Source organism: Platalea leucorodia, assembly GCF_965183815.1.
Source record: "Platalea leucorodia genome assembly, chromosome: 4".
Lineage (NCBI taxonomy): Eukaryota > Metazoa > Chordata > Aves > Pelecaniformes > Threskiornithidae > Platalea > Platalea leucorodia.
This window is the reverse complement of record NC_138826.1, coordinates 117,367,862-117,382,829: the sequence shown is the minus strand read 5'-3', so window position 1 is coordinate 117,382,829 and position 14,968 is coordinate 117,367,862. Positions and strand designations below refer to the sequence as shown.

The 14,968-nt window shown below is 37.3% G+C and overlaps 1 protein-coding gene across 1 annotated transcript in view; it reads left to right on the top strand.

The window, feature by feature from the left end:
- Positions 1-14,968, top strand: part of PCLO (piccolo presynaptic cytomatrix protein) — a gene marked incomplete at both ends in the record, with an annotated part of 378,928 nt that overhangs the window by 280,912 nt on the left and 83,048 nt on the right. Inside the window, 2 exons of the mRNA XM_082309114.1 lie at positions 11,735-11,843; positions 12,459-12,526. Of these exons, the coding sequence (XP_082165240.1) occupies positions 11,735-11,843; positions 12,459-12,526 (177 nt within the window). The remainder of the gene's footprint in view (positions 1-11,734; positions 11,844-12,458; positions 12,527-14,968) is intronic.

Here is a 14,968-nt window from a genome sequence, read left to right as displayed (position 1 = left end):
GCAAATGTTGGTTGAGATAAAATCATTCCAATGGTTAGAATTCTATAGTTCTGACAACTCTATGAATGGCAAATATTTTGATGTCTCATAAGAAATCAAGAGTTTCTTAATCTCTGTGAATAGGTTACTATTCCCAGTAGAAAACCCAATATGTCTTGCTTAGAAGCTGTTGTATAAAATATTTTTTTCCTAAATTAGTTAACTAGCATGTGTAGTCAAATTTCTGCAGTGGTATTTATTTATTTGATTAAATATTAGAGCATCTATTTCCATCTCAGAAGATACCATTAAGAACTTGCAAACAGATCTATTAAACTGCAATTTAAAATACATGTTCTACCCTAGTGCTTCCTAGTGATACCAAATTACTGTTATTGGTGATAAAAGTGTCCACAAAACAATGGAAATGTGAGAAACAAGCAGAAAAAGCCTGAAAAAACAAGCCTCCTTTTTTGGGGGGAAAAAACAAAAAAGTAGCAAACTCTACATCACTACCATATTTTGGCATGGCTGTGCCCTTTCCCCTGTGCCTACATCTAAGTTAGCATAAAAATAGAAGTTGGATTTCTTATGAAATAAACTTTTCTTCCTGAAAAAATGGGAGATAAAGTTGCTTCAGTTTCCAATTAAATTTTACATCAAATTAAACATTTAGAATTGAAAAATCCTTTTGAAATTAAAAAGCTATTTATTTTGAAAAAAGGTAAAGAATTGCTTGATTTTTTCCAGCTAAAACAATGCCAAAAATTTTAAATTAGTTTTTAAGTAACTTCAATGATAACGAATCTGCCTATCTGAAAGCTCCATATGTTACTGAAAAATTTAGCTCAGATTGAATTAGAACATGAACATGTTGGTTCCAAGATAATATCATGGATTTACCTTACCTTTTTACATTATGACAAGCATAATTTTCCAAAACTTTTCTTAAAAGGAGAATTACACATATACAGCTGAAAAATAGATACATACTGGAGATGAGAACTGCATAGCACTGGCCAGCAGTTTGTATTCCGTTTCCTTAGCTTTCAGGTTACATGACTCCCACAAAAGAGATAATAGTGAGTAAATTCTACTTTATATTTGAATAATCACAGTGTCAGAACTGTAAAATTACCCCCAGGGTATAGAGGATGATTATCTGACAGAATGACTCTTATTAGAACACATCAAGTAAAGTTCTCACTCTATCCTATATGACAGAGTGGTATTTTAAAGTCTTCAGTCATTCCCATTAAGAAAGCTTGACTTTTAAGTAAAAAGTGGTGTTTGCTTACTGTGAGTCACAAAACCTTTCTGTTCTTGTTTGTATATGACCTTAAGTAGCATTGCTATCCAATGCATAACCATGGCCTTTGCTCATTCCTAGCATGCTTTCAGTGTTTAAATTTTCCCAAGAATTCCATTATTTTCTGAATTGGACCCTAGTCCCTTAGTGGTGACATTGCTGGAGACCAGCCAGGGCTTCATCAAGGAAGGGTAGACCCCCAGGGCACTGCAGATGTGTATCAGGAGAGCCTCTTCAGGGAGCCCCAACAGAGGCAGCAGGTTGGGGGTCTTCACTTAAGAGTAAGTTTTCTTTTGGACTACTGTTCTTTCTCTGTCGTGCTTTCTAAATAAACCCATTCTCTCAAACCCACATTCTCCTAAGCACCAGGATGTGTGTATGCAAGTGGTATGTCCAGAGAGCAAGGGATGCCAGCTGTTCAGTCGTCTTCTTCCTGTCCTCTGGGTTCTTAAGTTGGCAACCATGTGATGGTCTTAGAGGTGCCTTTTGCACACGTTTAGAAGCTGATAGTGATTGTGATCTTTTGTTTCTCTACCCCATACCTCTGTGACTCACTGGAAAATGTTGCTCTGTTACTCTCTAACCTTTTTTTCCTTTTCTCAGGGTCTTATGGCCTCAGTCCTATTCTTCATCTTCCTGCCATTGTCTCTTTATGGTTTCAGGCTGCACTTTGGTTTAGTCAGTCGTTTGCTAAAGTGTGGCTCTGCCCTCTCTTTTTTAGGCTGCTTTCCCTTTCCTGAGCTAAGTGTCCTGAGAAGCCACATGTAAGTGTGTTGGGATCTTGATTACCTGCTAACCTATGTGCCATGAATCTCCTTTTCCTTCCTCCACCATTCCTTCTGGGAGTCCTACACACATAAATTCCTAATCATATTTCATTATTACTAGTCTTAAGGTTTCTATTATGTAGCTCCGCTTGACAGAGCCAAGACCCTAATCTTGATGAGTTTCTCTCCCTTGACTCAGTTTTTCTTGCCACTTGAGTGGCAACCAGGATACCGCAGAGTGCTATGTATTTGCTGTTTCTGTGATGTAGCAGCAATGACTGGTCTGAACCCAATCTATCCTGTGTTCTTTAATTAATGGGGGATAGTTTGGTTGAAGAAAGAGAACTGATGGAGAAGAGATAGGAGGCAAAAGACAATGTCATGTATAAATCCTTCATTGACATATAGACACCACTGCTGCTGGGGCTGGAGAGTCTGGGTCTGTCTTGGATCCACTCTGTTGAGCTTGATCTTGGTAGAGATTCACCTTGTTAAAGGGAAGATCAGGCCACGGGTATCTTAGCAGCAGCCAATGGGTAGCAGCATCCTGCATGAGGTATGGGTAATTTCACTCCTCCTCTGTAGAAGACAGAGCATTAAAGCTTTTTTTTAATTTGGAAGTACAAAAGAAATTTTAACACTAATAAGTTATGTCAGTTTTCTTTTAATCTAAATTAAGAGTTGCACTTAGAGTCTAATTGTTTTGACAATAGAACAGTGTTTTATATAGACTTTGTTTGACATGTTTGCTGTTGTAATTTATGCTCTTAAGGAGACTAGAAACTAAGTAATACAGAGAGAGTGACTCTTCAGACACACACTGTAACTTCCACAAGAACTGTATTATTGCATCTCTTTTCCCTCTTGCCCCTCCAAAAGAAAATTTCAAAACCAAGTGTCGCTCCATTCTCAGCTGTAACTGATAGAAGCTGGACTAAGAGAACTGCATTTGTGTAAATGAGAATAATTTTTTTCCTCAAAAATGGAAGTTGAAAGAAACCCCACTGAGTTCTGAATACACCAACATTGATAAATATAGAATGCAGACAGGGATATACTAGTCTAAATTCATACCTGACATTAAACGCCCATGAAAATAATGTTTTATATGTATTTACCCCTCATGAAGGAGACAGCAAAGAGAAATTCCTGCAGCCTCATTGTTTACTGATCTTTAGGTGAATCTTCAGGTGACTTTGAATTAAACAGACTTTTTCATTCTACCATGTATATACTATTACAAGGTTTTTTTTAAAAAAAATCTGAATTTGTAGTAAACTGCTTTTAAAAGTGAATTTTTTTGTGAACACAACCTAATAATTAAATGTTTAAGACTTTCAGTTAAATTAGAGCTCTCTACAGGAAGCTCATCTCTGGCAAAATCATTCTAACCTTTCATATGACATTCCTGAAAGCAAAGTAAGTACACTATGCTCTACAACTTCAGTGAACAGTATGTTTTGAAAAACAATTATTTTTCTGAAACACCGAATAATTACAATGCACCATAACATTTTGTTCAGCATGGTATAACTAATCATGTCTCTGTAACTCTAATGTAATACAATGTTTGAGGATATAGCAGTGGTGAAAGCACTATAAATTTGTCTTTTATATTATAATTATTTTCATAAAGAGTAATTCTAATCTTCGTTTAACTTGTTGAGAGCTTCAATTTAGGTCATACAAATACATCCAGATCATCACTTGTTGCCCTACCATAGTTCAACCTGAAGGGTGATCTACAGAATCGTATGCCAATATATATGGAAATCTGAAGGCAGACTAAATTAGAGAGGTGTTTAGTATTGGGCTGATAACTGCAGCTGCACCAGTCAGTGGCGTGGTGTGTAGTTGCCTGTAAATGCCAAGTACACCCCAAATACAAGGTTGATTTGCTCTGGCTGTACTTTTATGAATGCCATTTCATAGTAGCAGCATAGCAGCCATGAGGCATAGGCAGGTCCGTTATATCATTTCTATTTGATGAACAACATAGCCATTTTTAAGAGTTGTGAGTGTTGTCTATATAATAATTATTGTAATAATGGAAAATATTCAGCCTGGGTGCAAATGATGAATGAGAGAGGAAGTTCAGGTGTCTACAAAAAATAATGAGTTTTGGTGTGATTCATGCCCAGCAGTACAGGGAAATACATTAACACATTGACTTTCATCAACCTATTTTTAACCATCAGAAAGGTTTAGAAATAAAAGAAAAATAACTGGAGAACAGAGACCGTGAAGTAATTTAGCGTTGAATGTCAGACTGCAAGTTGATATGGTTTCTCCTTGTTCTGAGTGCACATTTAACTTTTATAGCACTTTCTGGGATTTCAAAGTAATGTTTCTGAATTTTAATTCTTCCATGAAATAGAAAGACACTAACATTCATATTCTACTGATTGAAGCTGCTAGCCTACAGAGCCTGATTTTCTTTTCCTCTGTAAGCATTGGATCAGTGAAAAATGCAGCTCAAACTGACATGTTTATTTTGCATAAGAATAAATAATACAAACTATGAAGAAGCAGAGAATAAACCCCAGCAATATGTGTGTATAACTATGATGTAACCAAAACCAGAGGCTCTATTCTAATATTGTAATGTCTAGATCTTTTTAAATTCCAGTAGGAGAACATCTCTGAGACTCTAAAAAATGGAAAAACAATAGTTTTTATACATGTGTAGTCTGATCTTTTGGAAGCAATTACGAACTCTTAGTGACACAGCAAACAACAGTTTTACCACTTCTCAGGTGCCTTGGGTATACTGAACAGGAGACTGCAGTATAACAGTGTATGCAGAGTGACTAAGATTAACTTTATAATAGTGTACATTGTGTTACAGATGGGAATAAAATTCAAGAGCTATTCAGTGTCTCAGTTTAGTATTTCTGTATTTGAAGCAACTATGTTGGGACTCATATTCAGAGAAATAAAATCCTTTGATGATTTTCAGATTCCTTTCAATTTCAACTTTAATCATGCAGCCAGCTCATGTCTTAAAGATTAATCTGAAAAGGACAGAAAATGTAGAAAATAATGGAAGATGGGTGGAAACTGAGAGATATATTGTGTCTTCCAGTTGACAGTCAGAATTCTAATACCAAGACCTATTCTGTCTGCATATTTGATAATTTGTTTTGTGTTTTTTTATCAATAGGAATGTTATATATACAACCAGATCTGGTAAACAGTACAGCTTTATCACCCAGGTGGTGGACTGAAGGATGTATTTATTGAGAACAGGAAGCCAAGCAGAGTAGGAGCTCTTCAAATATATTTATATATATATATATCCTTGCAATATCCTCATGAAGCAAAGAAATATTTCTGCCCTTGATCACTCTTAAGGAAGCAGACATAAAAAAAGAAATTATACAAGGATGTCTGGGATAGATGTGGGAACAGATGCTATAGCCTTTCCAAATCCATGGCCATGCCCAATCCCCAAAGACATCATTGACACTTTTTTTGACACTTATTTTGCTCTGTTTCCCCTTCTTTCAGTTGCTTTTTCGTAACATATAGTCAGCTTCTCTCTCAAGGCTGCAGGATAAAGAAACAAACCCCTCTCCAACCAGCTCTATATGAAGTCATGGGATCTAAATAATTTATAAATGCATGGTTCCATGGAGTAAATGAAAATAACAGTGTTCAACATCTTAATGCAAAGCCAAGGACTCGTCAGTTACAGAGAAGGAAGCTAGAAGTAGCTCTTCTGGGTCTAAGATGAGATATTCTGAAGCACCAGCACAGGGTATTTGCAACTTCGCTATATTGTTTCTGTGTATAAATAAGTCATTTAAGTTTTCAAGTCTAACAAACAGCTTCTCTGGTATGAAATTCACTTCAGAGAAAAACTAGTCATTTATCTGGTATTCTCCTGCTGCATGTGTTTCTCCTGAAAACTCTTCTGAATATGAAAACACAACATTATATATAGTCCAAGGTTGTGGCTCTGATTCACTCCCATTACTGGCATTTGAGGGAAGCTGTCATGTCTATAAAATTTCTAAACTCTGTGTCACTCCTAGTATACACAAATATAGAGCAAAGTTCTGTCCAAAGCTATTGTTCAGCCAGTGTCTAATAATTTGATTTTTTAAAAGAGCATTTGCATCAATGTTTTGCATTAGTGCAAGTCAGGAGTAAAGCTAATGGAATTCCTCAAACTAGAGTAAGTAGAAAGAGAACCAGCATCTGGGTCTGTGGCAGGGAGCGTTCACAGCCACAGTCCTTGAACAACATCTCCAAAGAAACCATTGGCCAGAAACATGGATTGTATATGCACTAAAGAGATCCACTACTGAAATGCTTGTAGGTTAATACGTTTGACATAAACATGATATCATCTAATCTTCACTGTTAACCATTAAAAACAACTTTAGTGTCAAGGGTTCTGCATTACCATAACATAGCAAATTCAGTGGTAGGATATACTTTGAAAATTAAGGGTATTTTGTTATTTGTTGGATCAAGACCATAGTTGGCAGTATTTTTTGATCACTCTAAGTCTGTCTTAGAAATTTTTTCTTTATCATAACTCCTAAATGAGGCAATAATACAATGATTCACTTTATCAGCTCTCAGATCTTTCTTACAGTTTAGTTTTAAATAGGATGACAGTTGATTAGTTTAATTAATCATTACTTAATGAGGTCAGAGCCTACCCAAAGGAACTACATCAAAGTACCTGTGCCAAAAAGTAGGAGAAAAAAGAACAATTGTTTTTGTTTAAGATTCTCCTAAATACTGTGATCCATGATACAGGATGCAATTATATCTAACTTTTAAAACTGAATGTAAACGAAGATTTTAAAAGAAGCTATGTGATTTAGACACACAGAGATTTCAACAATATCCATGGAACTAATTTCTGACCATTTGATATTGCAGACTTTTTCATTGTTGCTAAATATTTCTCCTCTTCATGAAAAAACAGATAAATAGTTCAAGTACATACCCACTCAAGTACAGGAGTTCAAAGAGATAAGGAACAATTATTCATTATTCCTCAGTTAGACCAAATCAGTTAATTCATGGAACTGTACTCTGAACTACTTATGGACGTCACAGTGCAGATCTAATATCCCTATTTGGGGAATTGGCTATTTCTGCTTTCTTTGATACACAGAGCGACAGCATATACGGATAAAACATTAGCATAGTCTATATAAAGCAAAATGTAACTATTTTACACAGAATCACAAAATAGTTGAGGCTGGAAAGCACCTCTGGAGATCACCTAGTTCAAGCTCCCTGTTCAAAGCAGGGTCAGTGAGAGCAGGTTGCCCAGGGCTGTGTCCTGCCGGGTTTTGAACATCTCCAAGGACAGAGACTCCACAGCCTCTCTGGACAATCTGCAGTTTTGCAATACTTGTAAACACAGGGAAACATTTAAGATTAAAAACTGCCTTATTTTATACAGGCACTTATTTTTATGCGTAGTGAGCTGCATTTTGCACTTCTTGATTGAGAAGCTGTAAAACATTTTACAAGACTGAACAGGGAGCAATACCAACATAGTCCTTGCTATTATGTAAGCATTTTTTTTCCAACAGCTGATCCACATGACGTTTATAAGTCTAAATAGTCAGCAATTAGAGGCCTTAGTTGTTTAGCACCAGCAATAAAATTATCAGCAGAAGATGACCACTTCAAACCGTGTAGTCAGTCCAAGCAAGTTTCAGTAGACCAGCTACTCATATTTGGCCACAGGTTTACTCAGGCTCCTGAGAAATTGTATATGGTGTTGTAAGCTCAAGTCTGGCCCTAGGTTTGAATCCGAACTCATTTTTTTTCTACATTATTAAAACTTTCTACCCAAAAATTCTCTTCCTCAAAATTTCACAGATCTTCCAGGATCAGCAAAGCATGCCGAGTGCTCCCCAGGGACCCCAGGTAATTATTTCAAGTACTTTCATCCCTGGGCTGGTAGAAGCTACTTCTTAATAGTCCCTGACTCCCCACTGTTAAAAGCAGATTTCAAGTTTCACCGGTACTTAGTTTCCATTTCACAAGCTGTCAAATGACTAGTCAAAATGTCAGAAAAAGGAAATCAGTTCTGCAGAGTTTTCAGGTTTTATTGTTATCAGTTAACAGATAATTGGCCTACTCATGCCTAAACAAAAATAATAAATGTTAACGCTTTACTAGTGGCTAAAAAGAGCCTGGCAATCTTGAACAGCATTAAGCTGCATGTGTTAAGTATGGCAATACAACAAAATTCCACCTTCTCCTCCCCATGAGGGTTTTGGTGAAATGTGGGCCCTTCCTCACTTCTGCAGCATAAGCATTGACCCTCCCTCCAGGAGCAAGCTCTTAATTTAAGCACTGAGAGCAGCAACTGTAGCAAATACAGGAGACTTTGAGATATGTATTTGGTACTTAAAAAGAAGAACACAATGGCTATACTGTGTCAGAGGAAAGGTATACTTAGATTTTGATAATGTCTCCAGCTGTGGCCAGTAATAGATGCATATGGAAGAATATATGAACACAATAGGCTTCTTTCTCTCTTTCAATACAATAGGACTGTGGCATGTTTTTTTAAGGGAAAGGATGGTGTTAATGTAGCTAAGTGTGGATATCTCCAAGGCAGTTACGAATGTATAAGGTTCCCTCTCTGGAATAATCATTTTGTAATCAGTGAAAAATTATAAACTACTTCTGATTCCAGGTTCTAAATGTCACCATAAAGTCGATACCAAAAAGACACATGAGCGAATCATGTGTGTTAGCACACTTAATGGAGCAGGGAAGAGGTCTTGATGTATAAAGCTGATCTGCTGACTGTGGGAGCTGATATTGCTAAAAATAAGTCATTGCTCACCAGCAATGCAGGATGTAGCCATCCCAATAAAATAAAATAAAATAAAATAAAATAAAAAAAATGCTAGAAGAAATGATGGATTCGGTTATCAGGGCAATCACTGGTTCTTCCTCAGTCAGCAGAGTTGTCATGGAGCAATGTAAGTTTTCTCATCTTCCTGTTTGTTTTTTGTCTACTAAACCAGTGATTTGAAGCATACAAAGTTTTGGAAATGTGAATACCATGTTCTGACTACCAAAGACCAGTTACAGTATGTGATTGGTTTTTAGGCAAAATCTTTTTTATGACCAGTCTCCTGTGACTTCACGGTACTTTTTTCCTCTCTTTGTTGATTAGACTCACATTCCTTCTAAAGGTTTTGTTTGTAACATTATTTTTTTCCAGCAAAAGGTATTTAGCAGTTACTCCTTAAGAACAATCAGCTGCTTGCCTAAAAACTTTTTCCTTAGATCCCAGGGCTATCAGTCAGATCAATTAAGTCATATTTAAATTGCTTTGATTTTAAACATTCATGAATCCACAAGGCAGCCAATAAAAAGAAATACCCCTATACTGACAGCTTAAATGGATCTCTGTGTGAGCCAAAGCTGTTGAGATTCAATTTCCTTTCAATCTGCTGCCTTGTTCAGGTGTGCTTGGCCTTACTGACCAAGTGAGTGACTGCGGTGCCATTGCGCTCAGTACTAAAACTCACACCAGTGGAAATGAGACTTGATTTCCGAATCCCAGCGCTGCAGCAGTACTCAGCTAGGCTCTTCCTGCTGGTCTTTTAAATTAAGGCAAGTCGTTGATGATAGCCTCACGGCTCCCCTGGTAAATTTTCTTCAGAAGCCATGCAAGCGGGATGTGATAAACCTAGGATGGTAGCTGGCTGCATTTCGTCAGCAAAGCTCTTTTTTTCACAAAAGGATGTTAACCACTTTCTCAACTATCTAAAGCTTTCCAGTTTTATTTTTGTTCATTGCCAATACATAGAAGTGGAGGCTTGGCTTGTCTTACTCAAGAGGTTCATACTGTCATACTCAACATCCTATGCCACGATAGCATTATGAAGGCACACATTGACAGGAAAACAAAAATAACTTCAGTTCCTTCCTTTCTAGAAGTCTTCTAAAGACAGAGTGCATGCTGTTATTTTCGTATGGCAAAAAATCAGGGGGAGCTGCATTTATTCATAATTACTGTTGCTTTATTCCAGAGGAACTGAGCTTAAAACCAGATCTGCTCTAACAAGCAAAAGGAAGATCATGCTTTTGAATGATGGCTGGTAAATGAAAGGGCTAAATTTTAGGAAAAGACAAATCTATTTTGGCACTAAGCAGCTGGTTTTGCTGCCTTCTGAGCATCACTTTTTAGTCATTTTGCACAGTTTGTATTTCTGTAACCTGCTGCAAAGTAAATGATAAATTCTTACTGAGAAAAGTTATGAGCAAATCTGATATTTCAAATCCTAATTCATGGAATCCTATGGAAAACTTTATAATATAAAGTCATAGTCTTTATTTCTCATATTCTTTCATTGTCAAATAATTTAATCTGCTTTATTCCATGAACAATTCTCATTATATTTTATTTAGCAGCTTGTTTTCCTATAAGTTTATATCCACATTTCACTTCATTATTTTTCCCATTTGTTATATGCAACAGCACAGGATTTTGAAATAAAAATATGATCCAGGTGAAGACTTGGTTTTATCTGTGTGTTTGCTGTGTAAGCTAAGTGTTTGTGGTTTGCCTTGCTGTGTGGATAATGTGGTTTTCAGATGTTTTGTAATACATTGCTTTTAGTGGACTATTAAGAATTCAGTATCTTGTCCCATTAAGCAATTTTTTCCTCTAGAGCCTGAGGCTTGGATTTTGACATTTGTACATTAGTGAGAAGTTAGAAGTCATCCTCATGACTAACTACTTCAAAATATGAATGCAGCTCTCAGAACCTGAGTTGTAACTCCCAGATATGAATCTACAGTTTGCTTTTTGTAAGCATTTTACTGTAACCAAAAGATTTCTCATCTTATCAGAATACACCTCACATGATTTATAGAGGGATTGACTCTGCAAATACTGAGCACAAAACTTCCTTATAGCAATACCTTGCTCTATACCGAGTCTCCTGGCTCAGTCCTGGGATACTTGGAAGACACAACAGATTAGACCAGTATACAGTATTTTTCAGTCTGTTTATCATAGCGCTGTTTCTGCCTTCCACAATTAATTATGTTCAGCTGTTTTGTCACTTTTTTCATAAGAAAAGATATGGAAGGAAAATTTAAACCTGAATATTTCCAGGCTGATGTTTGAAATGTGGAGGTACATCTTTCATTTAAAATGAGTTTGTCCAACTGCCTTCATCTTGTTGTATGTTCTTAAGTGACAAAGTAGAGAAAATGTATTTGAATTACCAAATCACATTCATAAATTTAGTCCCATTTTGAGGCTCAGCTTCTTAACAGCAGTGTGCCGCTGTAGGGAACAGTTATCTTCCAAGACCATGGCTGGCCAGGAAATGTCTGATATATAAAATGTTTTGGTTTCTTGCCATGTTGGTAGGTTTGCATGTTTTGGATATTGCAAAAGTTTTTCAATATCACACAACCCAGACTATGGAAAGTGCATGTATAGTTTGAATCAGATAAGAATTAATCCCCTGACTTGTTTCAACAGGTAAGTCATAGCTGATGGGATGGTAACATTCAACAGTCTAATCCGTGTGAAATGAAAGGGCTTTGGTAATGTGTTGTGCCATTTAAACAACATTCACATCAAATCGTCTTGTCAGAGCAGTCTCTCTGATGCCTTTGTCAAAATCTGAGCACTTGACCTCATGCTCTTTTGCCTTCTCAGGAATGCAGGTGCTGGAATGGAATGGCATCCCCTTGACTGGGAAAACTTATGAAGAAGTCCAGAGCATTATTATTCAACAGAGTGGGGAAGCAGAAATATGTGTAAGACTGTGAGTTTTTCCCCATCTTTCTGTTTCCATTTTTTTTGGCTTTTCATGGCTTTTTTTTTTTTTTTTTAAATTTACAGTTGTTAAGGTGGAACCTTTGTTAGCATGAAGCATCAATAATATTGCTGTAATAAACAGCAAGAGTTCACTGTGAGTGTGGGAGGTCTGTTTGTTCTTTTTTTCTTTTAAAGTCATAAGGAAAGATAAGCTGAGGCGGATGTTAATAATTATGCTTTTATAAACAATGATACTTCCATTGTCAGGCCACAGTCTCCTCTCATTGATACACATACAATTCACTGAATTTACTGGAGTTAGAAAAAGATGGTAATTTAGCACTAACTTGACTTCTACTGAAATCTGTGTCCTTTAGATGAAAGTCATTTAAGCATCATGAGAAATGTATAAACTTGCATTCAATCCATTAAAGATTTCACCTTAAAAGAACCTTTTCTTCTCAGCTCTTTAACAGCATTGCAAATATTTATCAGCTAAGAAGGGGCCACGCTTGGGAGCTGCTTTCTGTCATGAACCACTATTCATTTATCTACTTAATACAATAATGAGGGTATGAGCAAAGAGTTGCTTTTGTCTCAGGCTTCTCATCGCTTTCTTTAGGGACCTGAACATGCTCTCGGACTCTGAGAATCCCCAGCATCTGGAGCTGCACGAGCCAGTAAAGGCAGGTAAGTGATAAATTGATGCTTTGATATTGGAGGACCGGGTAGCAGCTGAAAATTTGATTTGATATAAGCTAGGGTATTAGCATTGGAAGCTCAGGTGTTACAGCCCAAAGCTTTCCATGGGCAGAAAGGGGACCACACGTACATACAAAGCCAAGCATTTATTGTTGTTTTTTATTATTACCCCAGTTCAATCCATACTGACACAGTCTACATATTTAATTAATACAAAGGAAATCTCAGTAACAATACTGCAGCTAACATTTGTTATCGAGGGAAAACCTCCTGCTAGCTACTCCTTCATCTATACATGCCACAGAAAACTGTGGCATAATGGTCCCCCTTCAGCAGCTTCTCGGGGCCCTGCGGGCAGTGCTTTCACCCCAGGGGCATTGCGGCAAGTCAACAGTGTCCTGAGGAATTTGCTGGGAAGAGTGTGATGTTTGTGGTGAGAGTTTTTGACTCCTCCTTGCTGGGAGGTGGATGATGTTGGTGATTCCTTCTTCTTCGCTTCAGGATCTCCTTGGGGCCTTTTTTATGTTTTCTAGCATGCCTTACTCTTTCCTCATCGGTCAGCAGCTCTTCATTACTTACAACTTAACTGGATATCGTACACTTTGCATGTGATATATTCTTGTTCTTTGTTCCTTCTGTTGCCCCTAAAATTGATTTTGCTCAGCTCTGGAGGTTGCATTAGTGTCAGTAACTGACCAGCGAGTTGCTGGTAGCCCTGGGGCCTCAGCTATCGTGCTGTGCCCAATCCTTCCAGCACTCTGCTGTCACCCCAGGCCTGTGCTCCTATAAGCTGCATCATTAATCTGGAGTCAGAAATACTTCAGTCTATGCAGTGCAATTACTGATATGCCTTTATATATCAAAATTATTAAGAATGGACATTATACTGCACAATTATACAAGGTGAAGTGTTACTTAGACAAATTAAGGTCATAGCCATCTGGTCATTAGACAATTGCTGTTGCAGCCAGACAAGCTAAAACAAAGCTCCTAGCAAACTGGAGCAAGTCCAAATAAAACACAACAAGTCTTAAGGCCTATGTTAGCTTAATACAAGGTTTGAGGCCTTTTATTAGTGACGAAAATACAGTATTTACTAGGATACAGGGCTGCAATAGGAAGTACTTTGTGTGAAGTTTTGTTATGTGACTTCTAAAATGGCAGTGCTTTTGGGAGGATTCCCTTCTAGTCAGTCAATACCATGACTGCAGGCTCTAATCGTGGTGTCAGTCATTTCTGATCTAACTTTGAACGAACATCCACAACCTCACTAGTAAAGGAGCCCTTCAGCAAGCCCAGTGCAGATTAAAAGAGTGTTTTACTCAGCTTCTCAGGGGTCCATTCTGAGTTCTGTGGTTTTGTGGCTGCTCTTTTATCAGTCGGTGCACAAGTTACCTGGATTAAATCCTACTTTTCCTGACGATGTACCTCTTCTCAGCTATTAATATACTTACCATCAAGCTACCTTTTGTTGAAAATGGATGTTATGGATATTAATTGAAAATGAATACTGAGTCTGACAGACCTTTGAGGCAGAGCTACCCACAATTTTTTTCTTAGTGAGCAGATCAAAAACACCAAAGGCATTCATAGACACTGAAATTGTGTTTTGAAAGGCTAGAAGCTAGAATACATAATATTTTTTATTAGTGGAGAAAATTCAAAATGAGAAAGAACAGAAAGAAAAGTAAATTCCCCCATTCTTGCAGGCATGCTTCCTCCTAGTCTAGCAATCTTCTAGTGGTTTCTGAGTTGAAACAACTCTGCGGAGCCCCTTCTCATTGCCAAGCTAAGTCTTTCTTGATGTCAGCTCCAAGGTTTTGCAGACTGTTGGTGCTTTGGAAAGGAACAATCTCCCTTCCCTCTAGAAAGATAAGCCAAATACAGCCTAGCAGGCAGGATAAGGCTAAGGTATTGCCTTAAACCTCTCATACTTCTGAAAACCTGGGAAACAAGCTAGTATCCTTCTAACTCTACACACTTGAAGGCACATATGAAACTTGCTTGACCTCATTTCTCTATTAAACGGAGACTGTCATCTGCAAAGGATAAACTCTCCCCACTCGTTGCCGGGACAGCAGGGAGGGCAATTAGACTCCTACCACAGGTGTCTCACATAGCTGTGTGTAATAAGGGAAGATGAATCAGGGCTTTTGCTCTTCATTTGTTTTCATTTTATTCTGCTTTGATTAATTTGTGGTGCTAAGGTTTTGAGCTCCTTTTGTCTTTATTTTTGTATAAATTATCTCAGGAGCAGAATTCAGTTTTACTGAATGTCCAGTTGATTAAAAAAAAAAAAAAAAAAGAGATTAAAGCTTGTTACAACAAAGTTCAGATACTTGGTGAAACTGGACCAGCTCCAAAGAGTGAAAGTTAACACAGGCCAGTCTTTAGAATTGTAATTTGCTACAGTATGATTCAGCACGATCA